The sequence below is a fragment of the Camelus dromedarius genome, chromosome 1, assembly GCF_036321535.1.
Source record: "Camelus dromedarius isolate mCamDro1 chromosome 1, mCamDro1.pat, whole genome shotgun sequence".
Taxonomy (NCBI): Eukaryota; Metazoa; Chordata; class Mammalia; order Artiodactyla; family Camelidae; genus Camelus; species Camelus dromedarius.
The window spans coordinates 74,412,642-74,440,302 of NC_087436.1; the positions used below are offsets into that span (position 1 = coordinate 74,412,642).

At 42.3% G+C, this 27,661-nt stretch overlaps 1 protein-coding gene and 1 long non-coding RNA gene across 3 annotated transcripts in view; one reads left to right on the forward strand and one right to left on the reverse strand.

Moving 5' to 3' along the window:
* Positions 1-14,440, forward strand: part of SHROOM3 (shroom family member 3) — a 296,769-nt gene extending 282,329 nt beyond the window's left edge. For both annotated transcript variants that reach the window (XM_064485530.1, XM_031471167.2), the window contains exons 10-11: positions 9,108-9,380; positions 13,454-14,440. In XM_064485530.1, coding sequence (XP_064341600.1) covers positions 9,108-9,380; positions 13,454-13,822 — 642 coding nt within the window. In that variant the 3' untranslated portion in view covers positions 13,823-14,440. The remainder of the gene's footprint in view (positions 1-9,107; positions 9,381-13,453) is intronic.
* Positions 1-27,661, reverse strand: part of LOC105091607 (uncharacterized) — a 42,909-nt gene that overhangs the window by 9,124 nt on the left and 6,124 nt on the right. Inside the window, exon 2 of the long non-coding RNA XR_010380839.1 lies at positions 13,433-14,252. This is a non-coding gene — a long non-coding RNA (uncharacterized LOC105091607). The remainder of the gene's footprint in view (positions 1-13,432; positions 14,253-27,661) is intronic.

The window sequence follows — 27,661 nt, forward strand, 5'->3', positions numbered from 1 at the left end:
ACGAGAACTCAGGCCCTTGCTTTCTGGACCAACACAGGGACCCCGACACTGTTCTCGGCAGCTGCAGCCAATGCCAGTAGTCTGTAAATTTCATTTCATGTATCATGGTCAAAGGGAAACCAAAAAATCAAGAAACTTTAAGGAAAGAGAGACCAATTACCCAAAGACACTTCTGAGAAGAGGCAGTGTTGCTCTTCAGACTCCCCAGCTCTCTTTGCCGTACATACCCCAGTGAACAGCTTGAAAGCACAGTATGGGAATTTAGTTGTTAGCATTTGCTGCTCCTACAGAAATTTTAAATGTACAGCATGTTAAGAATGACCCTGATGCTGCTGTCTTCCCACATGCCATGGAGACCTAAGCCCAGCTGTGCCTGCAGGGGAGACAGTTCTTGCCTGGCTGCTTTCTTTCCAGCCCTAGAGGGGCTGCCTGCCCCTGTGCTCACAGCTCTCCGCGCAGCTCAGGCCTGCCTGCTGAAAGGACTCTTTTGTTAAAGCTTGCGTCGTGCTGAGCCTGGAATGTAAGAGATTCTCAGTGATACCAATCCCAGGAGAAATTCTCTTCTGTGATTCCGTTCATCTATTCTATAATGTGTCCTAAGCACTCTGGTTTATGTGTTGGAATGAGACCACAGGATATAGACCATGGGAGCAGGGAGCAGTGGGGCAGGAGGATTTAGGGATTTTAGAAGCACCTCTATCAGTGGTATTGCTTCTCCCCTCTGCCGCCCCAGCTCCGTTGGGCTCACAGCGCATGCCTAACATGCTGACGTGGTGCAGCTGCTGTAGGAACGCACACCCTCCCAGCGCAAGGTCTCCCCCTGTGCACGCCTGCTTTAGCACAGCTCCTGGCCCATCCCCACCTCAGCACAGCTGAACACTCCCATTTCATGGGGTTGGGGGGAAAACCACCTTGCTCAAGTCTGCCTGTATTTATCCCAAAGAGAGCTATATAAACACTCTAAAAGTACCAAGCTGCCATGATATCTTTAACTGAACATTTTACAGAGTTTTTATCGTTCTGTTTTTTGGCATGTAGACATACTGCAGTAGCAGTGTGGCAAATTACTTGTTGCTCTTTCCTCCCCATCCTGATTTTACTTTTTAATTGCTTTTTCATCACTGTATTATCACCCTCTCAGTCTGGGGATTATGTGGCAAGAAGTATTTTTAGACTGCGAACCTGAAGGAAGAGAGGATTAGTCCGCACAGGAAATGACACTGGGTACCATTTGTTTAGCACGCCTTAGTCCCAGATGTGGGCTATGGTGCTGTTTTTTTTTTTTAACATAGTGCTGTATTGTCTCCTTTATTTATATAAAACTGCTCTGACGCCTGTATTGTCACATTTTAAGCTGAAGTAATCAGAATGAGTCAGGACAGGAAGAGAAGGGGACGTTCAAGACAAAGGGGACAGCGCGGGAGAAGACGCAGAGGTGTGAGAAAATAAGAGGAGCGTGTGCGCTTGCGCGCGTGTGTTGAGAAAGAATGCTTCCAGGCGGTTTGATATTTTGGAATGTAAAACAAAAAGAGTCATGATTAAATTAGAAATTACCAAATTTAGAGACCAAGAAGAAAGGTCTTGAATGGCAGGAGATGAGGCTGGGAGGATCCACGGGGGCAGGCTGTCACGGAAGTCACCCGGGCTTTGTGTGAAGCGCTGAAGAGCTCGCGTTTTACCCTGTAGCAGTAAAGATCCCGGTGGGATTTTCTGTTTGTCTTAATGAACTACAAGTTTATTGATGTGTCATAGAATTTGTGTTCGTGTCACTTGCATTTACATATTTCACCTGGAAACAGAAAAAATGTGTAGGCTTTAAATGATGTTGTTGAAGGCACCTATGAATACATTTAGCTTGAAATTGAAAATGCAGTTATCTTCCTGGTATACAACAAGCTTTTCCAAGGATGGTTTTAAAACATGATACTTGATCATGATTGTTCTAAGGCAAGAGCATAGCCTTCCATTAACTTTTGCAAAATAGTAATTTATTGCCTAATATTTAAAGTGATTAATAACCTAAGATGTATTTCTAGGCATGAAACTCACTAACAGTGGAAACTAGAGTTCTGATTTATTAATATTTGAAAACTTGAAACTAGCATTTTAAATCAGTTCTACTTTATTTTCTACTTATATATCCTAGATGATGAATTACAGTATTCCAAGTAAATATAAATATTACTTAAAATATAAAACACTTGTTTTCTGAACTTCTGACATACATAAACTCTAAAGACAATTTAATAATCAGAGCTTTCAGTTCTTTGGTTAAGCTCTGCCGTATCTATTAGGCAAAAGTCTGCTTAACCAGATCCCGTGATTCTCTCTTCTGAAGGCCCAAAAGGCTTTAGCTTAGAGACTTAGTGGAATATTTCAAAAGGCAGAAAGAATCTGTTGTTCCCCCAAACTGGCTTTGCCAAGAGACCACCAGTGACCCAGATGGTTCTCAGCTGCTCAGTACTGTTGCTCTTGCTTCATTCTTGAAGTTCCAAGTTTCCCTCTGGTCTGTCTTCCTTTCAGCCTGAAAAACTTCCTTTAGCATTTCTCTTTTTATTTTATTTTTTTTGGCATTTGTCTAGTGGTGACAAATTCTTTTAGTTTTTCTTCATCTAAGAATGTCTATATTTCGCTATCATTCCTGAAGAATTAGTACTGGATATGGAATTCTAAGCTGACTATTTTTTTCCTGTCAGCAAGTTAAAAATGTCCCATTCCTTCTTGCTTCCATGGTTTCCGATGGGAAAGCCATTTAAATACTTGTTCTTCCTATATGCAATGTGTTGTTTTTCTCTGACTGCTTTCAGATTTTTTTCTTTGATTTTCAGCAGTTTGGTTATGATGCATTTGGGCCTGACTTTCTTTGGTTTATCTTATAGGGGTTTGCAAAGCTTCTTGATTCTGTAAATTTATGTCTTTCGCCAAATTCAGGAAGTTCTTAGCCATTGTGTCTTCAAGTATTTTTTATGCATTAATCTTTTCCTTCTCCTTTTGGGACAAGTATTAGACCTTTTGATATGGCCCTGCAAGTCTCTCAAGCTTTGTTCATTTTTTTTTTAAATGTTTTGTCAGTTCAGATTTTCTAATGATCTTCAGTTTCACTGACTTTCCTGTCTCCCTTCTGCCAGTGATTTTTTTTAAATTTCAAATATTATAGTTTTCTGTTCTAAAATTTCCATTCAGTTAGTTTTTTGTAGTGTCTATTTCTTTACTAAGATCTCCTACCTTTCTATTCAAGAGTGTTTACTTTTACCATGGAGAATAGTTATAAAAGCCATTTTAAAGGCTTTGATAGTCCCAACATTGGGATTATCTCAGGGTTAGCACCCTTCTCCCCCTGAGATTGCTCACGTTTTACTGGTTCTTTTCATATTGGGTAATACTGTATTCTGAACGTTTTGAGTATTATACTGTAAGACTCTGGGTTCTGTTGGAATCCTCTGAAGAATGTCAGTGTATTGTTTTAGAAGGCAGTCAGCGTAGTTAGGTTCAGGCCACCTTACCTTTAGGTGGTGGTTCCAGTGTCAGTTCAGTGTTCAGAGCCTTTGCTGTGCTGTATGTGTCTGACCCATCCAGGCACCTTTCAGTTCAGGTCTCAGAGCCTTTGCTGTGCTGCTTTGGGTCTGTCCCGTACACATGTGGCTTGAGGGTGAGCCAGGACCTAGGGCAGTAGAATTATGGGATCTTTTTTCCCGCTCTCTCCTGTCCAGTATCCCCCACGCTCTCTGGCTCCCAGTGGCCCCTTTTCCTGGGTCTCTGACTGGAAACAGACAAGTTCTCATGATGTTAACAACAGCCTGCGTGGCTAGGACTATCCTCGATACAAGAGAAAAAATTGTGGGCCTTCGCCTCCCAGTCTCTGGACGGGGGTTCCTTTTCTCAGTTCCTGTGAAAGAAAGAAGGGTTGTCCTTGGGGTTTTAAGTGTCTGTGCCATGCAGCTCTGAGAGTAGAGCCACCGGGGTGGGCGGGAGCAAGATGAGGGAAGAACAGGATTTCCCCACATGCTTTATCTCAGAGAAGGCGGTGCTTTTTTCAGTGCTTCTGCTGCCCTGCCTCTGTGCAGTTCAGCACAGGGGCTATTCTGTGGTCAGAGCTAGAACACAAAGGGGAGAACACAGGACACTCACCCCATTCTGGGTGGTATTCAGGTCAGGCTCCCCTCCCCAGCACCCTGCCACACTTAACCTCACAGAGCCCTCCTCGGGGTCCTGGGAGGGTCGTTGCAGTCAGTAGGGGAGAGGCTGCAGTGGGCTTAAGCCATCTGGCCGAGGTCAGGTGTGCCCCCACCCCTGGGTTCATCAGCAGGGAGGGAGCCATGGTGGATTCACGTTTCAGGAAAGTCTCTCTGGCAGCTGTGTGTGGAGTCAGACAGGAGGAAGAGAGGGCAGTTGGGAGGGTGTGGCAGCCATCCAGGGAAGTGACCCTACGGGTCTCAGGGAGGGGCAGCCGGAGCAGTGAAAACAGATGGGCTTACGTTTATATAAAGGAAGTAAAACAGACAGAACCTGGTAGCAGATCAGGCGTGGAGCATGGAAGAGAGGAAGTAGTTGACACCGGCGTTCCTGGCCTGGGTGACCGGCCTAACAGGAATGGGGACAGCAGGGAGGTCGTTTGGAAAGGGAGGGATGAGTTGAGTTGAATGTATAGAAAGGTAATATTCTTTCTTGTATGTCAAAGATTCCTGATACCTGAACTAAGAGACCACACTAAGTAAATATGACAACTTTCTGGTCACGGGTCTTCCCAGGAGGAAATGGCAGAGAACCACCCTTGACAGAGAGTGTAGTAGAGAATATCTGAAGTGGCGGTCGAGTTCCCATGACCTTTCTGCTTTGATCAGGTCACACAGCAGGGATGGAGGTTTGTTCAGGAGAGAAACTGCAGTGCAGCTAAAGCACACAGTCGTACACTGCTGCCTGGATCCTCCCGTTTCAAATCAAAGAAACAGCAGCAAAGCCTGTGCATTGAACACCTTTATCTAGTCCTAGTTTTTACCAGCTCAGCCAGGCAGCTAGGAGTCCTGGATTATTCTTGTTTAGACGAAGACAGGCAGCAGTAGAGGCCAGTGGTGTGTTTGTAGCGATGTTATTGGCAATGCTGTCGGCAAGGTCCTCAGAGCAGACGGCGAAGCAGCGTGGTTTGGTGTGGGGAGAAGTCGGGTGTGTTCCCCTCAGCGCGTCTGCCTAAATGACTAGGGTGTGTTCCTCAAGTATTGCCTGACCTTAATAATAGCACAAAACAGTAACGTGAATGTGTGTAGTACTTTGACATTTTCCAAAGTGCCTGCACACACTTTGTTTTATTTGAGCCTCACAGTGTTCCTCTGAGCTGCTTTAATGTAGTGGTGAAACCTGAACCCTGCAGCCGGACGACTTGGATTTTAGCCTGGCACTGCCTGAGCTTGGGCAAGTCAAATAGCCTCCGTTGCCTCACTTTCCTCATCAGTAAAAGGGGACTAGTGACAGCACCCATCCCATAGCGTGGTTGTGAGTAGTCATTGAATAGGAAAACTCCTAAATGGTGCCTGGTGTGGAGAAAGTGCTCAGTGATTAAACATAACTGTTAGTTTTAGGCAGGTATTCGGATGCCCTTGCTGTGGATGAAAAAACAGACAACAGCCTGATGGTGAGTGTTCTGTCAGAGCCAGGTCTCCTGACTCCTGGTCAGTGTGCGAGCCAGAGCCAGAGTCAGAGCTGGAGCAGTGAGGAGGTGGGAAGGGGCCCAGCAAAGTTTCTGTGCGCAGATGGTGAGGTGGGCGGGAGGATCTGTTAAGCTATGTTTGGAGAAAAAACCCTTATAAATAGCATCTCATGCGAGGCAAGTTAACAGTTTATGCCAGATGAGAAGTGAATAAATGTCAGTGATTTTGCAAATTAACTAGCTCCTGAAAGACTAGCATGTTGTTAAAAAAAAAAAAAATCAAAACACCTCTTCTCTCTTCCCCATTGAATTCTATCGGGTGTAAGTTGGCTGTTTTTTTGGAGAGATCTGCCTGGCAGAGAAATGGCTGTCTGGTACAGCCAACTTTCTCTTGTTGCCTTCAGTTACTCAGATCCCTCTTAACTGCATTTTAAAATCCAAGTCCCCATATTTTAAGGGCTTGGTAAAATTAAAAAATTCAAATACCATCCAAATGTGCAACCTTTGGGCCAGGAGTGACTGCTCCTGGTAACACTAATATTAGCAGATATGGTTGAGCTGTGATGTGTCCCGTGACAGCCCAGCCAACAACTTTTAGATGTCAAAATGCCACAACATGTATGTTGCTTCTTCTCACAGAAGCCTCCCTGGACCACTCCTAGGCATCTTCCTCCCATTCTGTTCTTCCTTGTCCCATGAAGCCCAGGGTACACACCAGCTCCTGTGCAGATAGGTTTACAGTTCTGCCTGCAGTGATGTCTCTGAAAACCAAAACAAGGTCTGCAGGGGAAAGACTGAGTGGGTTCGAGCTGAACCCTGACGGCGCTTCAGCTGTGTCACATTCTTTGACCCGTCCTTCCCCACTGAACCACGCTCACGTGGTGCCTGCCCTTCTAGCACGGCTGCCCCGTCACCTTTAATTAGAGCCAGAACTTGGACATGTCAAGGACATTATAAGCCCTACTTAGATTGAAGGAGCCTGAGAAAGTTAGTGAGCCGAGTTCAGCGGAAACTCAGGGGCAGAGTTCTCCCCTCCCTTCACCACCCACCCCAACGTGTGAGGACAGACATAGCCACACTGCTTTCTACTCGTTTGCAAATTAAAAATCATCACACCTGTCCCTTAAAATGCCAGCTACTGAGAGCCGTAATGGGCATTTTTTAAATGATATCAATTGCATTATTAAGTTCTTTGAGTTCCTTCCAGAAATGACACACAATATTAGTTTCAAAAGAAGTCATGTTTATAGGAATAATGGAACCCATACAACTGTTCCCTTCTATTCTTTTCTACTCTTGTTTTTTTTTTTTAAGCTGCTTCTAGAAGCTGTACTTCTGGAGAGGTGAGATTGAAATGGATCCCAAAGCACCTGAATAAGAGGAAGGCTTTTTCCTGGGGTTGAGGTGATAAGAGTGTTGTTGCTCAGTGAACTACCTCTTTGAATTCTCTCTAACCTGGTTTTCTATAAGGCGGTGCCATCTGGTGACAGAGTGGAGAGCCTAGGAAATGAAGCTGTGAGGCGAACAGCTCCCAGGCTGACTTCATGTAGATGTCAGTCTCTCTCATTATCTGTCTGAAAGACAGGAATGGTGACATTTGACTCGTCCTGCCCGTGCCCTGCAGGGATGTTGGGAGACGTGATGGCAGACATCTTGGTTTTCCCTCTTGCTCTCCGTTCTGGTATCCTTGTGCCCTCTTCCACAGTGCAAGATCGTCACGTCCCACCGGGCGTTTTGCTGCAGGTCCCTAGCAGATCATCTTGTAGGCGAATAACGTAACTTCCAGCCAGAATTGTTTTTTCAGAAAATGATATTTTCCAGGGAAATATAAGGAGAATTAAACAAATGACATTAAACAATATTCTCTCCCACCTGCATTTTTCTTCAGTGGACAACTAATATACATTACACATTTTTTTCCACTACCAAAATTGTCTTTTACATCGACCTTGTCTTAACTAAACTGCCTGTAGAGAGCCAAAGAGTATAGCCCACAGCCAGTCAGTGCAGCAGATGGAAGTGCTTAGTCCCCCTTCGGTCTCTGGGATTAGACGAGTAGAGAAGACAATGAGATGTCCCCATTTTAGCCAGAACTTGGACATGTCAAGGACGTTATGAACCTCACCTAGACTGAAGTGGCTCTGGTGTTCCAGCTTAAAGATGGGCAGATCATGGAGAAATATTTTCCTGTATCATTGTGATGATTGTGTTCTGTGGTGCTCATGTTGAAGAAATAGTAGACAAAGGCATCAGTACCCTTCAATTCTGTTTGTCAAAAATGTTTCTATTTTTCCCTTCCTTTAAAATGAAGATTTACTCTAACATAGAAATTGTGACCCTTGTTTACCAAGTTTCCAACTGAAGCCACACAGCTTAGGTTTACACACACAAACACACATATCAATTTTGAGCTGGAACCTTCTTAGTGGTAAAGAAATAGGTTTTAACCAAAAAAAGATTATGTTCCTTTTCCATCCGGCTACCTTAGGTGAAGAGAAAAATGAAGGACTAATCTAAAAAGCCATGGAGTCTTATTTCTCCTGCAGCGAGGTAGTAGTGGACACTTCCTATCAATGAAGTCAAACTAAGACCTCTACTTCACCCCTTCAGCTAAATATAGTGGGTGTTTGTGTAATTGTTTTATATGTATAGAAATTTGTAAGTAAGGTGGCAAATTACATGGCTCTGGGAACTGGAGACTGTGGGTGCAGTGGACAGGACGAGGGGCTGAGTTCTGACAGCAGTCTTGGCGTGGATATTTACAGTGACTGTACAAGGGCGGCCCCCGGAGTCCTGCTGACCTGAGTTCACGGCAGCCCCCCTGGGGTGCACGTGTCTTAGCCTCACTTCACCTCACTAAGTCTTAGTTTCCTCGCCTGTTGTCCGATTTGGTTAAAGCAGTATCTACTACGAGACTGCTGGGAAGACTACATGACATGATCCACAGGTTCTCGTACAGTGTCTGGCACATAGTAATTGCTCTACAGATGGTATCTGTGATTAATACTCAACTCAGCTCTGTGCTCTTGGGCAAGTCCCTTAATTCCTTTGACTCTGGGTTTCTCTATTTGTAAAACAAGAATATTTACCCTACTGGGCTCTGGTATTGTTGTGAGGTTCAAATGAGAACATGTCTTGAGAAGACTTTTAAAGGTGAGTAGTTAACAAACCAGTTGGGAAGGCAGAGCTGTGCCCGGCCGGACACAGTTGGAAAACATTCCGAGACGATGTGTCATGGAGCATGGGCCTGCGAGGACAGAGTAGAACAGGTTCAGGGAAAGGCAGTGGTAGACATTCAGGGAAAGGAAAGATCGTGGCTTAATGTTGAGGGGGGCAGTCTGTAAGGAATAGAGGGGGGCCTTCAGCTGAGCCTCAAAGACAAGACAGGAAGGATGCAGCTGGGAGAAGTGGATCCGCTTTCCACTGACCACTCAAGCTGGCTCATTCTTGCTGTGTCTCGTTACAGGCAGAGCTCATTGCGAGCCTCACTCACAAGCTGGAGACCCTCCAGGAGGCGAAGGGGAGCCTGCTCATGGACATCAAGCTCAACAATGCCCTGGGGGAGGAGGTGGGGGCCTGGATCGGCGAGCTCTGCAAGCCCAACGAGATTGACAAGTACAAGATGTTCATTGGGGACTTGGACAAGGTCGTGAACCTGCTGCTCTCCCTCTCGGGGCGCCTGGCCCGCGTGGAGAATGTCCTCAGCGGCCTTGGTGAAGATGCCAGTGACGAGGAAAGGGTAGGTGGCCTAGCCTCTGAGCCTGTGTACACAGAGAAGTACGATTAGGCAGGAGCCCTCCTGGAGAAGGTCACCATCTCTTTGGGGCAGGGAGAGAGCGCAACGTACAGATAAGCAGGGAGCAGAGAAGAAGGCATCTTCCACCCCAGGATGTCGTGCTGACACTTCAGCCTCGGGGAACACTTAGGGAAGTAGAAACATGGGTGCCAGAGTTCCCTTCCTTCCTTTCTATCCCAGAAAAAGGAAAGATAAAAGCATGATGACATTAAAAAACAAGAGAGAGGGACAACAAAGCTGCTGGGGACGCAGAGGGGGTGCAGGAGCATGAGCTCCGGCTGCAGGGCACTGCACCCCTTCCTGGAGTGAGCGGTGGTGCTGCCGGGGTGAATCCAAGCGCTCCCCCCGCACCAGGCGCTGTGGGCTTACACGCCTGAGGTGAGTCCTGTTGAGTCCTCACCACAGACCAGTGGGCAGTGGAGCCAGGGTAGGAGGAGTCCAGCTGCCGCCCCCGGTATTATGCACCTCGTTGGACTTAAGTCCATAGGTACAGAGCATTCTTCATCTGCTCATCTGCACAGCAGAAGTTTACCTCGTGTCCAGTATGTGCCACTTACTGGTCCAGACACTGGGGATACTCTGTGAACAAAGCAGATAGACCCCCACCCTCATGGAACAAACGTACCAAGGGAGGTCAGACAGTAAACTAGCTCTCACTGGTTTTCATATCCATGCCCAAAAACTGGGTGCTCTGGCCAACCAGGGGCTCTGGCTCCTGGCCTCAGCTCTCCCTCTCAGTGCTCTCTGGGGGTTCCCAATTATCTCTCCTAATGTACTGCATGCAAAGGAAAGATGGCTTTTTTCGAGTAGATTTTAAAAGGATGAGACATCTAGATGGTAAGCTTTAGGCATGTGACTCTGAGCATCCAGGAACTTTCGGCAGCCCCTCTCTGGCGAGTGCCCTCTTTGTGTAAATGCACTGAGCCATCGCTTCCTCACTTAGAAACTGTCTAACTGTACTTGTCTCAAATGTGCTGTCCTTTCCACCTTCCTGGTTCCACTCAGTAAACAGCTAACAAGAACCTGTCAAATACTAGGCGCTACCTGAGCTAGGGCTGAACGCTGGCTGGAAACGGGCCCTCCCTCCAGGAACTTGCCAGGTAGTGAGCAGAACCAGTGCAGAAGCAGCGACTGCATCCAGCGTGCTGCAGCACAGCCGTACACGCAGAGCCGTGAGGACAGGTGAGGTCAGGAAGGACTGCACACAAGTGGCGCTTGAATGGAGTCTAGAAGAATTTCTCAAATCCAAGTGGTCTAAGAGGGGAAGGGCGTCTTCATTTAGAAGGAATGCCATGGAAGAAATCAAGACAGACCACGGCATGTCCAAGAACTGATATACATGTGCTTGGTATGTCTAGAGCACAGAGTGACTGCTTGGTGTTTTTAAAAACAGCGACTTGTAGGAAATATTAGAAAAGTGTGTTGTCAGGGAACTAACAGGCAGTAGATGGCTCAATCAAAAGGGGTAAGGGAAGAAAGTTCCGGAAAGGTGTGGGAGGGATTATGGGACACTATAAAGGTATAACAAGGCCCCTCTGTCCCCCAGGGGATGCCATTACTGCCTCTGGACTGGCAGGAGCAGGAGGAAGGGGCCTTATCAGAATGCAGGCCTATCAGAACACCTTATCGGAACACTGAGTCCTACAGCACTGAGGCCTGGGGGGATAGGATGTGGCCACCACTGCCTGGCAAGGAGGGAGCCCGGGATAAAGTCCCCAGTTTCTTCTTCCTCCCACCTTCCAGTTTCCTGCCCATGACCCCCAGTGACCAAACCCAGGGGGCAAGGGAGCCCAGTGGATGCCGCATCCAGAGGGGTTCAGCTTCCATAGACACAGAGCAGGGCTGAGGAGTGTGGATCTGGAGTGGGATCTAGTGCGGATAAGAATCACAAAGACCTGTGGGTCATATGTTAGCCTGTGGGCCTGGAGAGCCATGAACTAATTTCATGACATAATCAGCCATGTTAACTAATGCTTACAGCTGGGAGACTTACTGTAATAGTCTAGCAAGCAGGGTTTAGGCTATTAATTTAGGCAGTTGTCATGGGGATAGAGAATAGGGTGTGAGAGAATGAGTTTGAATTAGCAGAGCACGTTAGAGGAGGGGAAGGACGGAGCTGAAGGTAGTTCCACGTTTCCTGCTTGGTCCCTTGGATGGAGGCTGCAGGCATCTGAGATAAGGAGCGGTTCTTAGTTTGGGGAAGAAGAGTTGTTCCAGAATTGAATTCAGCTTAACACTTAAATGCACACACACACACTCTTACATACGAGTAAGTGCTTGCTCACCTGCAAAACACATCAGTATTAGTTTTTATAATGACTAGTCTCTTAGGAAACTTAAAAGTTTCTTAAAGGAAAAGAAGAATAAATGGTTCAATAAGTGCCAAACTCAGGATTACAGTTACCAATAAGGGGAGGAGGGGGAAGATGAGGTTCGGGAGAAGTATATGTAAGGCTTCGACTGAAGCTGATTTTTTTGTTTTCAATCTGAAGCAAATATGGAAAAATGTTCATGCTAAGATTTGGCACTCTTAATGATGCGTGCACAGGTATTAAACCGTTCTCTATATAATTGTGATGTTTAAAATATTTCATAATTTTTTAAAGGTGAGGAAGAGGTTCTCACTTTAACTTGAAAATTTCTCTACAGTATTTTGAAAGGTGTCTTCATGCAAATTCAGTCCCTCAGGTTGTTTTTTAGGTGTGTTCTGATTAGGGAAAGGAAGCCTATGAAAATGGAGATATTTGTAAGATTAACTTTTAACTTTGCACTTTTCCTCAGGCATTGCTGTGTAAGACCTGACAAGCTAGTTCAAGGGCAGTTAGGGCAAAGACACATGAGGCTTTCATAACCCTACATAAGCTAATTGGTATTGAAGCATATATTTAAATAATCTTATTTCTTGATTAGTTTCCACTTTAAAGTTTAAAATTTTCAGTCACTTTGGCCTGAAAATTCTGGTTAAATATAAAATTTTTAAAAAATTTTTAATGACATTAACTATATGTCAGCATGTTGGGTAAAAAGCTGCAATGAAGTTTTTTGAAATGTCAGCTGTAAGGATGCTAACACTGTCTTACCATTGGGTCTGTATAAGAAACTCTCAGAATATGAAATTGCCATCATTGTTAATAGAATTTCCCTCATGTTAGATTCAGGGCCTGGAAAATGGAAACTGATTTTGTTCAGAGGTGGTAAATGTGTTCCCATTGTTGACTGCGGATTACAATAGAGGTTCTCAAACTTCAGCTGCAAAAGACTCACCTGGGAGGCTTCTTCAACCACAGATCTCTGGGCCCTACCTCCAGAGCTTCTGATACAGTGGGTGGAAGAGGGCCTGAAATTCTGCATTTCTAACAAGTTCCCAGGCAGTGCTACTGGCCCACACTTTGAGAATCGCTATAAATGTAAATGCTTGTAAACACTCAAGGTACCTTGAAGATTGGCTTTCTTTCCCTTCAATTTTTTTTTAATATGGTAAACTGCACATAACATGAAATTTGCCATCTTAACCATGTTTAAGTGTATAGTTCTGCAATGTTAAGTATATTTACACTGTTGTGCGACAGATCTCCAAAACTTTTGCATCTTGCGAACCTGAAACTCTAACCATTGAAACAATTCCCCCTCCGTTCCCCCCTCCCCCCAGGCCCTGGCAGCCACCCGTTCTACTTTGTGTCTCTATGACCTTAACTACTCCAAGTACCTAATATAAGTGGCGTCCTTGGTTGCCCCTTTAAGTCTAGAAGCCTAGAGTAAAGCCATTAGCCCAGCCAATTTAATGCAATCTCTCTCAAATATAAGCTGCCACGTGACTTTATGACTTAGAGAACCATCTGTATGCAACCTTTCAAAAAACTGAGTCTCCTTACTTTAGAGTGACAATCGAAATAGAAACTTGGATATTTCATCGTCCTATATAGGAGGCCTCCTTGCGGGCAGTTTGGCTCTTTCCCTCCCCCTTCCTCACCCCCACTTCCCCGCCCTCCACTGACCTGCTCATCTCTTCTTGGCAGAGCTCTCTTAATGAGAAGAGGAAGGTCCTGGCTGGGCAGCACGAGGACGCCCGGGAGCTCAAGGAGAACCTGGACCGACGGGAGCGTGTGGTGTTGGACATCCTGGCCAATTACCTCTCAGAGGAGCAGCTCCAGGATTACCAGCATTTTGTGAAAATGAAGTCCACGCTCCTCATCGAGCAGCGAAAGCTGGACGACAGGATCAAGCTGGGCCAGGAGCAGGTCAAGTGTCTGCTGGAGAGCCTCCCCGCGGACTTCGTCCCCAAGGCAGGCACCCTGGCTCTGCCCCCGGACCTCGCCAGCGACCTGACTCCTGTGGGGGGGTGTCCTGCTAGTGGTACTTTGCCAACAGTAGCCTCTCCACTTTAACCTCTCCTGCAGTCCCCCCCCTAAAGATCACCCCTTCTCTCAACACTATTTAATCCGAAAAGCGTTTCAGTACAAGCCACCCTTTCAACTGTATGGGTTATTGGGGGTTTTCTGGATAAAAGGAAAGCATTCTATCCGGGAAAAAGCCTGTGTTTTCCCTCTCGCCCTTCATGATTGATCTTCTAAGAGCTTGAATGCTGCTGGGAACTTACTCCTTTCTATTGTTACTTCGTAGTAGAAAGAAGATTAATGAAACTGAGAACTGATTGGAGGGTGTTCGGTTGATCGTTGAGCTTTTCACAGGCTGAGGCAACCTGGGTCGGTGTGTGTCGCCCTGGGAATGCACCCGCAGGGGCCTTCCTTGCTTGGGGGCAGCGTGTCCCGACAGCAGGGACAAGTGCTTATTACGGAAGGGCCTGCAGCATAAAGCCTTAAAAAGAAACACACAGAGAAGAAACTGTCAGACCTTGAACTCTGCTATTTATATTTTTAAAAATGAAAAAGATCATCATTTGTGTGCTAACCCTTTATTTGATTCTGTTGTGTGGTGACCATAGACAGCTACGTTTGAGCTTTGTATTTTGTGAAAACCTTAATTAATGAAGAATTCCAAAGATAGTCACATTGAGTGTGGAGAATTTTTTTCTTAAACTCTCACCACAAGTGGACCTTCTGCCCTTGTTTTCAGCTGAGGATGGGGGATTCCCAGCTGCCACTGCCCCTGGCCCTTCACCCCCCACAGCTCGCAGGAGCACACGCACCTCCCCAGGAAGACAGCTGTGCGCAGCACAGCGACCACGTCATTTCCTCGTGCTCCAGTCATTATCACTGCTGTGGAGAGAGAGCTAAATTTTACTAATAGGGCCAACTCTCCAACCTGTTGACAAGAAGGCGGCCAGGACCCAAGTCAGTTCACAGCTGAATGCTCCCTGTCCTCCTAGGCAAGATTTGAGCTGAATACAGCTTAAGTGAGACATTATCAGGCTATTTTACTGATGCTTTTAAAAAAAGTTCCTTTTCCTACAGTGTCAAACTTACCAAGCACATTTCTGTTAAAAACTCTACCCTGCACACCTGAAGACTGATTTTGCACTGTTATGCTTCCATAACAACATCTAAGAGGGTACTTCGGAGCCCGAGCTGTCAGTCTATTCAAGCAGACAGGAAGGAGGGGCTGGGCCAGTAACCAGGCTGTGTTGGCAGCTACCAGAGTTGGCAGCAGCCTGATACTTTGAGCAGGTGGTGCATCCCAGGCTATGTTTTAGTTCTGTTGTTGTTTTCACATGTGTTTAATCCATGGCTGGTGGCCCCCTGTGCTGATTTGGGCTACAGTACTGTAGAGCCAGTCCTGGAGAACTGGGAGAGGAACATTCACAGGAGGGTACCAGATGCCCATTTCCTTAATATGCTTTAATTACTTTATGAAGTTTATCTTCCAGTTAAGAGCTACAGAAGCATAGTTTTGGTCCCTAATACAGATGTCATTTGATGAACTTAGAACCAATAGGCCACCCAGAAATTTCTTGTGAGCCATCAACAAAAGCCACTGCATCATTTCTTTGGAGGTTTTACACTGTCTGACCGCAATGATACAGTAAGACTGCACCTTGGTTTTCCAGGAATGTTTTCCAAAGCTGATCTCTTAGGACACCTAGAGATTCCATCCCCCAGGGAGTCAGCAGAACCAGGGACAACATTCAATAGCCACACTGTAGGTCATTTCAAAGTAAAGAAAAACTCACAGGAGCTTGAGATCCACTCCAATCGGTAATTAACTGTGTGTCTTGCTGATGATACTGGGTGGTTCCTTGGGGTCAGACCAGGTTGAAGCTAGTCAGCAGGTGACTTCAGCAGGTCTCTGAAATTCCTCAGGGTTCTGGGACTCCCAATTCCCAACACTCTTCTAAATTATTCTTAAGGATTTGACTTGGAACATTTTATATATTTAGGCTTTTTCAGTCACTTTTCTAATTTTTACATGTCAAAGTAAGTGACTCCAACAGAAGAGCAGCAGGTGATACTCCACACCACAAGCACCTGGAAGCTGTGACACTTTTAGGGTCCTGTCCCTTGTTCTGCTGCACTGAAATGCTCTGTTGTTACGTGAAATGAGTGACGTCCCAAGGGGGACTGGAATCTAATTCTCAGGTGGCTGTGACAGTTATCACAGGACTTGACCTTTGTGCTCTGATGAGAAGAAACCACTAACCGAATTTTCATTAACTTTAACTAGAAAATAAGCCATTCTTTATCCCTTCCCTATTTTGCATTCTTTCCCACGACTAAAAAATCATCTACAGTAGAAGCCACCTTTTGCCTCCAAACAGTATCCTCAGCCAATCATGAACACAGCAACCACGAGCAAGCTGTTGGTCTCGGGATTTCAGGACACACATGACATCCTCAGGAATGTTTGTTCCATCAATAATTGTCCCTGTGGATGTGACCATTTCAGAGATCCCATGTCTCATCAGAAGTCAGGTGGGAGTGGGAGGATGGCCTTGCTGCTGATCCTCAGGAAACCTTCGAAGTTCTGAGAAAGGACAATGTCCTGCGACAAAACTGGGAACCTCCAGATTCCTGGGCCCCTAGGGCAGTTCCTGGGCTCGTTGCAACATGCTGGCTGACTCAGCCTTTTCCCTGCTATTCTGCTTCTTGTGGTGGCTGCTTAACCCCAACAATGCAGGGAGGATCCACAGTGAATGTTGCTGAGTTTCTCCCAGAGGCACTGTGGAAACCAGTTTTTCCCTTTGCTCCAGGGGATCATTTTAGATTTTGTTTTGCACAACTATCTTCCGACTTGAAGATCAGCACGTTTGGGGCAGCTCTCAAGAGTCTGTTCAGGTGAGGAGTGAGGGCTTCACTGAGGTCCTTTGGGGTGTAGAAGCAGAAACCAGCCTGGGACATACAAGCTTCCCTATTACTCCATTATTACCTGATCTAAGATCACTTCTGAGCTTAAAAAGTAGATCACAGCCCTAATATGAGTTCTACTTTTAAGCTTGTATTTTATTCAAACAGCTTTTATTAAGATACTAGGATTTTTTTTGTTGTTTTGGATACCCTGGAAAATGCTGGCTTTTTTTAATTCTAATATGATTCCAAATTTTTCTCTTTAGTTTAATTTTCCATGGTATTACTGACTTTATTCTGTTAGGTTGGAATTATTTTTCCTTTCTTAGAACAAAATGAGTTTTATTCACCTTTCTGCTGGGAGGAAAAAGGAAGAACTTCAGCCAAAAATAACTTCTCCATCTCCAGCAAGAGATGGCCAGGTGAACGTGAAGGGACCTTTCTACACAGAAATAGGTTACTGGGGACAAGTTATTCATTGCTGCCTGAACTCTTTGGGGTGAAGCATGGAATAAAATGACAAAGGCCATTTTAATATCAGAAAGGGACACATGAACAGTATTCTAGTTTACTCTTATTTTGAAATAAAACCTCCCTTTTCTTAAGGGAGCTCATTCAGACACTAACTCATGGTCTCTCAAAGTGCAGTATCTGCATCAGAATCAGAGTGCTTGTGAAAAATGCCAGTTGCTGGGACACAACCAAGTAGGCTAGGAATCTGCATCTTAACAGGTTCCCCAGCTTATTCTGATGTTCTCTGGCACCTGGGGGCCTCTTACACCAATCATTTGTCCATTTCTGTTATTAGGATCATGATTAGACGAGCATGAATTTATGTCACAGTAATCCCAGAAATTCAAAGCCCTGTCCCATTTACCCTTATTAATTGCATTATTATGAGTTAATATTGTCACCACTATTATACAATTCCCAAGGTTGTGATACGGGTTTTTTTCCCCCTGCTCACTCTCTCCTAGATCTCTTAAATTTAAACAAGCTCAGAACTTATTCAGGCTCAACTGCACTAATTCTTTCTCCCCAAAAGAAATGAGTAATCTAAAGTCTGCCATGACATCTGTACTAACCTGAAATCACCACTGACCTTTTCAGTGGGGACCTTATATTTCCATTGCTTCAACACAAGACTCATGTCATATACGAGTTAGAATTTCTCTCAGCTTGGAATTGACAGTCTAGCTAATGAAACAAAAATGTGTTCATTTCGTCTGAGAAGTGAAAGGAGCCATTACCCAAGTTCAAAAGCCTAAAATCAAAATTAGGCAAGAAAAAAACTGAATGAAGAAACTAGTTCATTTATTCCTACTTCGTTCTGTACACTGCTCTCAGATCTTCCCTAAGTGGAAAAGCAGCTGCATTTCTTGCTAAAACATCAGTATTGCTATTGCTTTACACAGTGGAAGTTTAATATAACAAATGATTAAATTCTGATTAAACCAGTGCCTATAGAATATAAGGGATTCTACATGATACCCTCCATCTAAGGAAGAATATCCAAGGAAAGAGACACTTGGAAAGGCCCCCCCCCCCCTTGCCAACGCTGGGGTTCAGAACTCCTTGGAGAATGCAGCCCGCCAGATAGCAGAGAAGCTTGCTGGTTTGCCCAGGCCAAAGGCTAGTCTGCAGTTCTTGGGCAAGCAGGAAGCAACCCTTCAGAGCGCAGGTGGGTATGGTCAGTTAGCAAAACACAGTGTAGAGGTGCACAGTTAGCGGGGTCATAGAGGGGGTGGCTGCACAGTGCAAACTCTGAGTCTCAGGTTATCTGCACAGGCAGAATGCCTTGGGCGTGAATGCAAGCAGGAATCCTTCAGGGTGTGGGTTTCTAGTCCACAGGGCTGGGAGAAGGTTATCGCCTGCTGAGGCTGCAAGGTCACCAAGGCAACCCGTCGTTGGGGCAGAACTCTATCAGATATCCTCACACTCACCCCACTGCTGCACCACCAGACAGCAGTCCAAACAGCAAGGTAAGCCCTTTCCTTCCCTGCTGCCCCTCCAGCGCCCTCTACTGGGAAAGCTTAACATCGCACTCACTGTAAAGAGATTTTTAAAGGGACTCTGTCCATTGTCACAGCATATATTGAAGGGTGAACGTAGAGCTAAGAGGCAGTAACTTGATAACTGGCACAAATTTATTCTTCTAGATTATTACCTTAGCATTATTTTCTGGTAGCATAGAATTTTGTAGTTGCCGACTCTGTAAGAACTATTTCTCTGACAATAAAGGAAAAAAACTGTATCAAACGGGCAATTTCTATCTCTTAAAGGAGGTGTCAAAGGGAAGGCAGTTTCTCATTTATGTCTTCTTTAAATGTGCTTCATACATTGATACTCCTCAAAGTCTCTAAAGCAAGAGGTTTAGAATAATGCCTATTCAAGAGCACGTATAAGTTTTCTATCTGTCGACCTCTGTCTGTCTAGCTCTGTCTCTGTACACCTGTCTGTCTCTTGCTGTGTCGCCACATGAGTACTTTCTGTCTCTGTGTGTTTCTGTCTGTGCAGTTGTCACCTTTCTTTTCTTTCCTGTCCCAAATGATTCCAGTTATGTTTTTCCTTTTTGGGGGGAGGCAACTTAGAAAGGATAAAGTGGGAATGAGTAAAGAGCTGGAAGGGAAGACAACCTGTGTGTAAAGTCAAGAATGTGCTATTTTCAATGTCGGGAAAAAATTTCACCTCATTCAAGCTAAAAGAGAAAGACAGGTAAAAGGAGATTTTGCAAACTTTGCAATGTGTATAAATATGTATGAGTGACTGAAAGCTATTTCTCTTCTCTAATTAGAACAGAATATAGGAGTTGGCTTCAATTTTCAGTAATAGGAACCAAGTAGATAAGAAGGAGCAACCCAAGAAAGAGGACTCACGGGCCCTGGACTGAGAAGAACATTAACCTTCCTTCCTGACAATTAAAAGGAAAAAAAAAAAAAAAAAAGATTACAGATCCCCCTGGTATGAAATGATTTGGAAGCAGATTTATTAAAAGGCAGGAAGATAGTCTGATATCCCTTCCAGGGCTAGGGTTCTGTGCAGATGGGCAGAAAGTGAATTTCAGCTTAGGACATAAACAGACATTTTCAATCAAGTTCACTCCAAAAATTTAATAATGGGTTCAATAATAAACTCAGTTTAATAATGCATCACTAGATGTGTTTTGATATTATTTAATACTCAAGGGAAACTTCCCCCAAATCAAAGAATAACTGCCTTAATCCACATGTGAAACCCTGAAAAAATATACACATATATGTGTGTGTATATATATATCTATGTATGTATATATATATATATATTTTTTTTTTTTTTTACAGTGAGACTGCAAATCCTTTTCGTCTTCCATTTTTTCCTGACTTGTTCTACAAATCTTATCAAAGACTTCTTGTTTTCCAACAACAAATTTTGAAGGTTCTATAACAGAGTTTAAGAACAAATAGTAAGGGCTTCTTGGAAATGTCACTTAAAAGCTAAGGAATAACGTGCTGAGGAATAAGGAACTGAGGAAATAATTTCAAGATGCAGTTAAATAACGTGCCTCCACAGGCAGACAGAAGGGCAGCATCTTTGGGAAGCACAACAGGAGACATGCATGTGTCACTGTGACTCTGGATACTACGTCGGCGTGGCTGGTTGAGAGGGTATATCATATGTCCACTAACAAAAGTAGAACCACCGCTCTTCAGGTCAAATTGATCAGAAATCAGTGGGAGGGAGCTAACAAAAGGAATTTTATCCATGAGGCACCAATACAAATATGCATGATGCACAAGTACAAATCAGCAATAAAAAGACAACCCAATTTTAAAAGCTTGGCAAAAATATTAAAGAGACATTTCACAAAGGAAGATATATTAATGACCAATAAGCACATGGGAAGGTGATAGACGTCTTTAAATTATTAGAGAAATACAAATTTAAACCACAAGGAAATTCTATTACTCACTCACTGGAGTGACTAAAATCAAGTGTTGGTGAGTATGTGGGGCAAATGGAGTTATTACACATCCTGGTCGGCAAGTAACCCACTTCGGAGAACTGATAGTTCTTTACAAAATGAAATGTGTATTTACCCTATAATCTATCGCTTCCACTTTTAAGTAGTTACTCTAAAGAAATTAAAATCTATCTCTGCAAAAAGACTTGTACAAGATGTTTTCGCAGCTTGAATCACAGTAGTCAAAAACTGAAAACAACTGAAATCTCCAATCAACAGATAACCAAATTGCAGTAGATTAATACAATGGAACACTATCAATCAGTTTTTTTTAAAAAAGAATAAACTATTGGTAAATGTAACCACATGAATGGAAACCATTACATTAAGCAAATGGAGTTACACACACAAAAATATATATACTGTATGATTCCATTTATATCAAGTTCTAGAACAGGCAAAACTAACTTGTAATGGTAGAAATGACAAAGTGGTGGCCTGGGGAGGGAGGGAAGCTAATTGATTCAAAATGAACAAAAGAGAACTTTCTGAGGGGACAAGTATATTCTGTACGTGCTTCGAGTTGTGGTTACATGGGTGAATGAAACTGTCAAAATTCATCCAACTGAACATTTAAATCTGTGCCTAATTCTGATTATTAATTATACCTCAATTTAAAAAATAGTGATGAGAAAAAGTGAGAAACTAGAGCAAATTAGTTATTTGATATCGACTAAATAGGTAACCGGGTTTTAGCCTTCATCCAATAATTGGAGATCATGATGATAGACAATCCCAGGGATTTTTTTTTTTCTCATGGTTAGGGTGTAGCCCAAGCTGCTGTAACAACTAGATTGAAAACAAAAAATAGAGTCCAGTTCAAAATGCTAACATAGGAGGCTCCTGATCACCTCCCCTCACCGAACCTACAGCTGCACATAGAACAATTCGCTCTGAAAAAACATCCAGAAACTAGCTGAGCAACTCCTCTACATTGGGTGAACAAGAAGAAAACCACATTAAAACAGGTAGGAGAGGTGGAGACAATCGCACCAAACCCCACCCTGGGTATAGTTGACAACCCCTGGGAGGGAACTCGAAACTCCCAGCTTCTCCCTAAAGAAGCAAAGAGTTTGGAATACACACCTGGTGCCCTGACTTTTAAGACTTCCACCTGAGAGGTGGCTCCTCAAAAGCATCCAGCTCTGAAAGCCAATGGGGCTTCCATCTGTAAGACTCATTAGGCTGTAGTGAACTAACAATCGGTTCTTGAAGGGGCTCGCACAGGCTCACCGTGGCCATCCCTCCCGGGGTATGGCGCAGAGGCAGCAGGCAGAAAAGCCCAGTCTTTCTGTGAAAGAGGCCTGTCTGCAGATCTTAAAAGCTGTGGCCTGAGGGTCAGGCTTCTAATTTAACACATATGTAGGGACCAACTGCAGTCTTCTCCAGAAACCAGGGAGGCCAGTGGGTACCATTTGCACACTCTCCATCTGCCCTGCCCCAGGTTGCCAGTGTCTCCATGAAAGGAGCTTGTACACACACCTGGCACCCCGGCTTTTGTGGCTGCTGCCCGGAGGACACACATCCCGTGAAAGTCTGGCTCTGGTAGCCAGCAGGGCTCCTGTTCATGGGTTCAACAGGATGGTAGCAAACAAGAAACAGTTTTTAACTGGCTGTCACCCGACAGCTCAGTGCAGAGGGAAGAGACAGAATGTCCATCTCCTAGTCTTCCCCTGAAAGAGGTACTCTGTATACTTTGAAAGCCACTGCCTCAGGGCCTGGCTCCAATCAGCCTGCATCTGGGTGCTGGCTGAGATTCTCCCTGCTTTGGGACACTGACAGGTCTGGGCACACCCTTCACTACTAGGGGCCACTAACAAACAAAGAAAACAGCTTGAACAATCACAAAAGTTTGAGAAGCAACCAAGGGCCAGGGCAGGGCTGAATGATGTGTTGCGTCTCCTACACAAGGCCAGCACTTAAAGACTGGGAGAGGTGGCTGTTTTTTCTAATGTACAGAAACCAACACAGTTTAAAAAAACAAAAACAAAAAAACGAGAAACAGAGGAATATGTTCTAAATGAAAGAAAAAGATAAAACTCCAGAAAAAGACCTTCATGAAATGGAGATAAATGATTTACCTGATAAAGAGTTAAAAATAATGGCCATAAAGAGGTCAGGAGAACAATGTGTGAACAAAGTGAGAATTTTAAAAAGGAGATATAAATATAAGAAAATATCAAACAGAAATCACATAGCTGAGGATACAATAACTGAACTGAAAAATTCAGTAGAGTCTGTTCAACAGCAGACTAAAGGAAGTGCAAGAGAGGATTGGCAAACTAAAGGACAAGGCAGTAGAATTCATCCAAAGGAGCAAAAAGAAAAAAGAATGACAAAGAGTACAGATAGCTTAAAGGATTTATGGGACAACATCAAAAGAACAAATATTCACATTGTAAAGGTCCCAGAAGGAGAAGGGAGAAAGAAAGGGATAGAAAGCTTTTTGAAAAAATAATGGCTGAAAACTTTCCTAACCTGAGGAAGGAAACAAGCATCCAGAACCAGGAAGTCCAGAGAGTTCTAAAATAGAAAAGAGACCCACACTGAGAGACAGAATAATTGAATTGTCAATTGAATTGTCCAAAGTGAAAGACAAGGAGAGACTCTTAAAAGCAGCAAGAAAAAAAAGAACTCGTTACATATAGCAACGATCAGCAGATTTTTTGGCAGAAACTTTGCAGGGTAGAAGAGTGATATAACACATTCAGAGTGCTGAAAGAAAAAAGAAACTGCCAACCAGGAAGACTCTACCCAGCAAAGCTGTCCTTCAGAATTGAAAAAGAGAGAAAGAGAGAGAGAGAAAGAGAGAAAAAGAGAAAGAGAGAGAGAGAAAGAGAGAGAGAAAGAAGTAAAGAAAGAAAAAAAGAAAGAAAAAAAAAACAGAAAGAAAGGAAAAAAGAGTTTCCCAGACAAAAGCTAAAGGAGCTCCTCACCACTAGACTGGCCTTACAAGAAGTGTTAAAGGAACATCTTTAAGCTGAAACAAAAGGGTGCTAAACAGTAATTAGGAAACATATTAAAAGTATAACTCTCCCTGGTAAATATACAGTAAAATGTTGTAATGGTGGTGGGCTAATCATTTATAAATCTATTACAAAGTTTAGAAGAGAAAAGCAGTAAGAATAACTACAACTACAATAATGTGTCAATCAATATACAAGATAAAAAGATGTAAACCATGACATCAAAAACATAAAATGTTGAGGTGACTAAAACATACAACTTTAGAATGCATTTGAACTTAAGTTATCACCTTAAAATAGACTATTATAAGTCTAAGATGTTTTATGTAAGCCTCATGGTAACCACAAAGCAAAAATCTACAGAAGACACATAAAAGGTGAGAAAGCAATCTAACCCTACCACTACAGAAAATCAAATCACAAAGGAAGAGAGCAAGAGGAGAAAGGAACAGAATTACAAAACAGTCAGAAAGCAAAATGGTAAGAGTAAGTCCGTATCTATCGATAAGTACTTTAAATGTAAACTGACGAAATTCTCTGATCAAGACACTGAGGGACTGAATGAATTTAAAAAACCTGACCCAACTATATGCTGCCTGCAAGACACTCACTCCAGCTTCAAGAACACAGACTGAAAGTGGAGAGATGGAAAAAGATATTCCATTTCAATGGAAACCAATAAGAAAGCTAGAGCAGTTACGCTTATTTCAGACAAAACGGACTTTAAGACAAAGACTGTAATAAGAGACAAGGCCATTATATAATGATAAAGGGGTCAATCCAACAAGAGGATATAATAACATTTGTAAGTGTTTATAACCCAACATAGGAGCACCTAAATATAGAAAGCAAATATTAACAGACCTAAAGGGAGAAAAAGACAGCAGTACAATAATAGTAGGGGACTTCAATACCCAACATTCATCAATGGATAGCTCATCCAGACAGAAAATCATCCAAAAGCAACAGAATGTATAGAATTCATACTGATAAATGCCTACATTAAGAATCAAGAAAGATCTCAAACAACCTACTTTTATACCTCCATGAATCAGAAAAAGAACAAACTAAGCTCAAATTATTAGAAGAAAGGAAATAAAATCAGACAGTATAAATGAAATAGAGACTAAAAAGACAATAGAAAGATCAATGAAACTAAGAGCTGGTGATTTGAAAACAAACAAAATAGACAAGACTTTAGACTCACCAAGAACAAAAAGAGAAGACTAAAATAAAATTATAAATGAAAAAGGATACATTAAAACTGATACCACAGAAATACAAAGGATCAAGAGACTACCATGAACCATTATATGCTAACAAATTGCAAAACCTAGAAGAAATGAATACCTTCCTAGAAACATGTAACTTACCAAGACTGGATCATGAAGAAATGGAAAATCTGAGCAGAGCAATTACTAGTAAGATTGAATCAGTAATTAAACAAACAAACAAACAAAAACTCCCAATAAACAAAAGACCAGGACCAGATGCCTTCACAAGTGAATTCTGCCAAACATTTAAAGACAAATACCAATCTTTCTCAAACTCTTCCAAAAAAATAGATGAGGAGGGGATACCTCCACACTCAATTTTGTGAGGCCACCATTATCCTGATACCAAAACCAGACAAGGACACTACAGGAAAAGAAAATCACAGGTCAATATCCCTGATGAACGCAGATGCAAATATTCTCAACAAACTATTAGCAAACTGAATTCAATAATACATGAAAAGGATCATACATCATGATCAAGTGGGATTTATTCCAGGGATTCAACATCCACAAATCAATGTGATATATCACGTGAACAAAATGAAGGATAAAAATCATATGATCTATAGATGCAGAAAAAGCACTTGACATAATCAACAACCATTCATGACTCAATATAATGAAGGTCAGGGGGGAGGGTAGAGCTTATTGGTAGAGTGCATGCTTAGCATGCACGAGGTCCTGGGTTCAACCCCCAGTACCTCCATTAAAAAATATACATAAATAAGTAAACCTAATTAAACCTAATTACTCCCCCAAAACCCAAATCAACAGAAAACAAAAACAAACCAAAACAAATGAAAAAAGAAAAGAAAAAACGTTAACTGCTTGTCAAAAATATCAACACCTTTTGGAGAAATCTATAGCAGAATAGACAGTTTCCAGGATATAATGTTCACATCATTCAGGTTACAATATAAAACTGCTTGACACAGTCAGAAACAGGAATTTGTGACCCAATCTCAAGAGAAGAGACAATCAGCAAAGAACAATCCTGCAATGACTCAGAAGTTGGAATTAACACACACACACACATTATGCCAGCTACTTTAACTATGCTCAGTGAAGTAAAAGAAAGCGCTCATTAATGAAAGCTCATAATTAACAAAAAGATAGGAAATCTCAGCTGATAAATAAAAACTATAAAAAGGAAACATACATAAATGATAAAACTAAAATATAAAACATCTAAAATTTAAAAATATACCGAATGGATTTAAAAGCAAAATAAAGATGATGAAGGAAACAGTAAACCTGAAAACAGATCAACAGAAATTATCCAATTTGAATGAAAGAAAAAAATAAGGACTTTAATAAATTACAAAGCATCAGGATCTATAACTGCAGTCCCTGGACTGTCAATTTTTTAAAAAGCCATAACTGCATAGCCAATTTATAAGTTAAAGTGGAATTTTTAAAATACTCAGAAATAAAAAACAGAGGAGAGAAAGAGAAAATGTGGTAGCCCTATATGTTACTTACAAATAATTACAATACATTTTAATGCCCTAAATGTTCCAATTTAAAGGTAGAAACTTCAAAAAAATTATAAAAATCAAGACCCAACTTTATGTTTTCTACAAGACACATTTAAATATATAAAGAAATTAACAATTTAAAAGTAATTAGATGAAAAAAGAGAAACCATGCAAAAACTAATCATAAAACTAGAGTGACTATATTAATATCAGATAAAATAGACCTCAAGATTAAAAGTATTATCAGAGATAAAGAGGGACATTTCATAATAAAAGTGTCAATTCATTAGAAAGATATAATTATAAATACATATGTGTCTAATAGAAGAACATCAAAATATATGAAGCAAAAATAGACAAAATTAAAGAGAGAATACAAATCCATAATCACCATCTCTCCATCATCAACTGAAAGAAAAACTAGACAGAAAAAAAATCTCAGTAAGAACATAGGTAATTTGAATATTACCAATCACCTTGACCTAACTGCTATTTATACAGCATTACACCTAACAATAGAAGAATACAATTCTTTTCAATTACATATAGTATATACACCAGGATAGAATATATATGGCCATAAAGCAAGTTTCAACAAAATTAAAAGGATTAAAACCATACAGATTATGTTCTTTGACAATGGAATTAAATTAGAAATTAATAACAGTAAGATAATTATGAATCCCCCCAATATTTGTAAATTAAACAATACACTTTAATATTATATCTTGGTCAAAAAAGAAATCATAAGAAAAATTTAAAAATATTTTAGGCTGAATATTAATGAAACACAGTAAAAAATAGTGTGATGGGGGTAAGGTGTAGCTCAGTGGTAGAGTGTGTGCTTAGCGTGCTTAAGGTCCTGGGTTCAATCCCCAGTACATCCATTTAAAAAAATAAATAACCTAAATACCTTCCCCCAGCCCCCCAAAATAGTGTGATATATTGAAAGAAGTGAATGGGGAAAACTGATAGTTTTAAACACTTATGTTAGAAAAGAAGAATGGTCTAAAATACTTAAAAATAAATACCTTTTTTTTCCACTTTAAAAAGCTAAAGAAATAGCAACGTAAAACAAAAGTAAGGAGAAATAAGGAAATAATAAGGGAAAAGTAGAAATCAACAATAAAGAAAACAGACAAAATCAAGGAAACTAACAATGGCAAAAGGCAACAAAACTGTTAATGCCCTAGGAATCTGATCCAGAAAAAAGTCAGAATACAAATTACTTATGTCAGGAAAGATCTACAGATCCTATAAATATT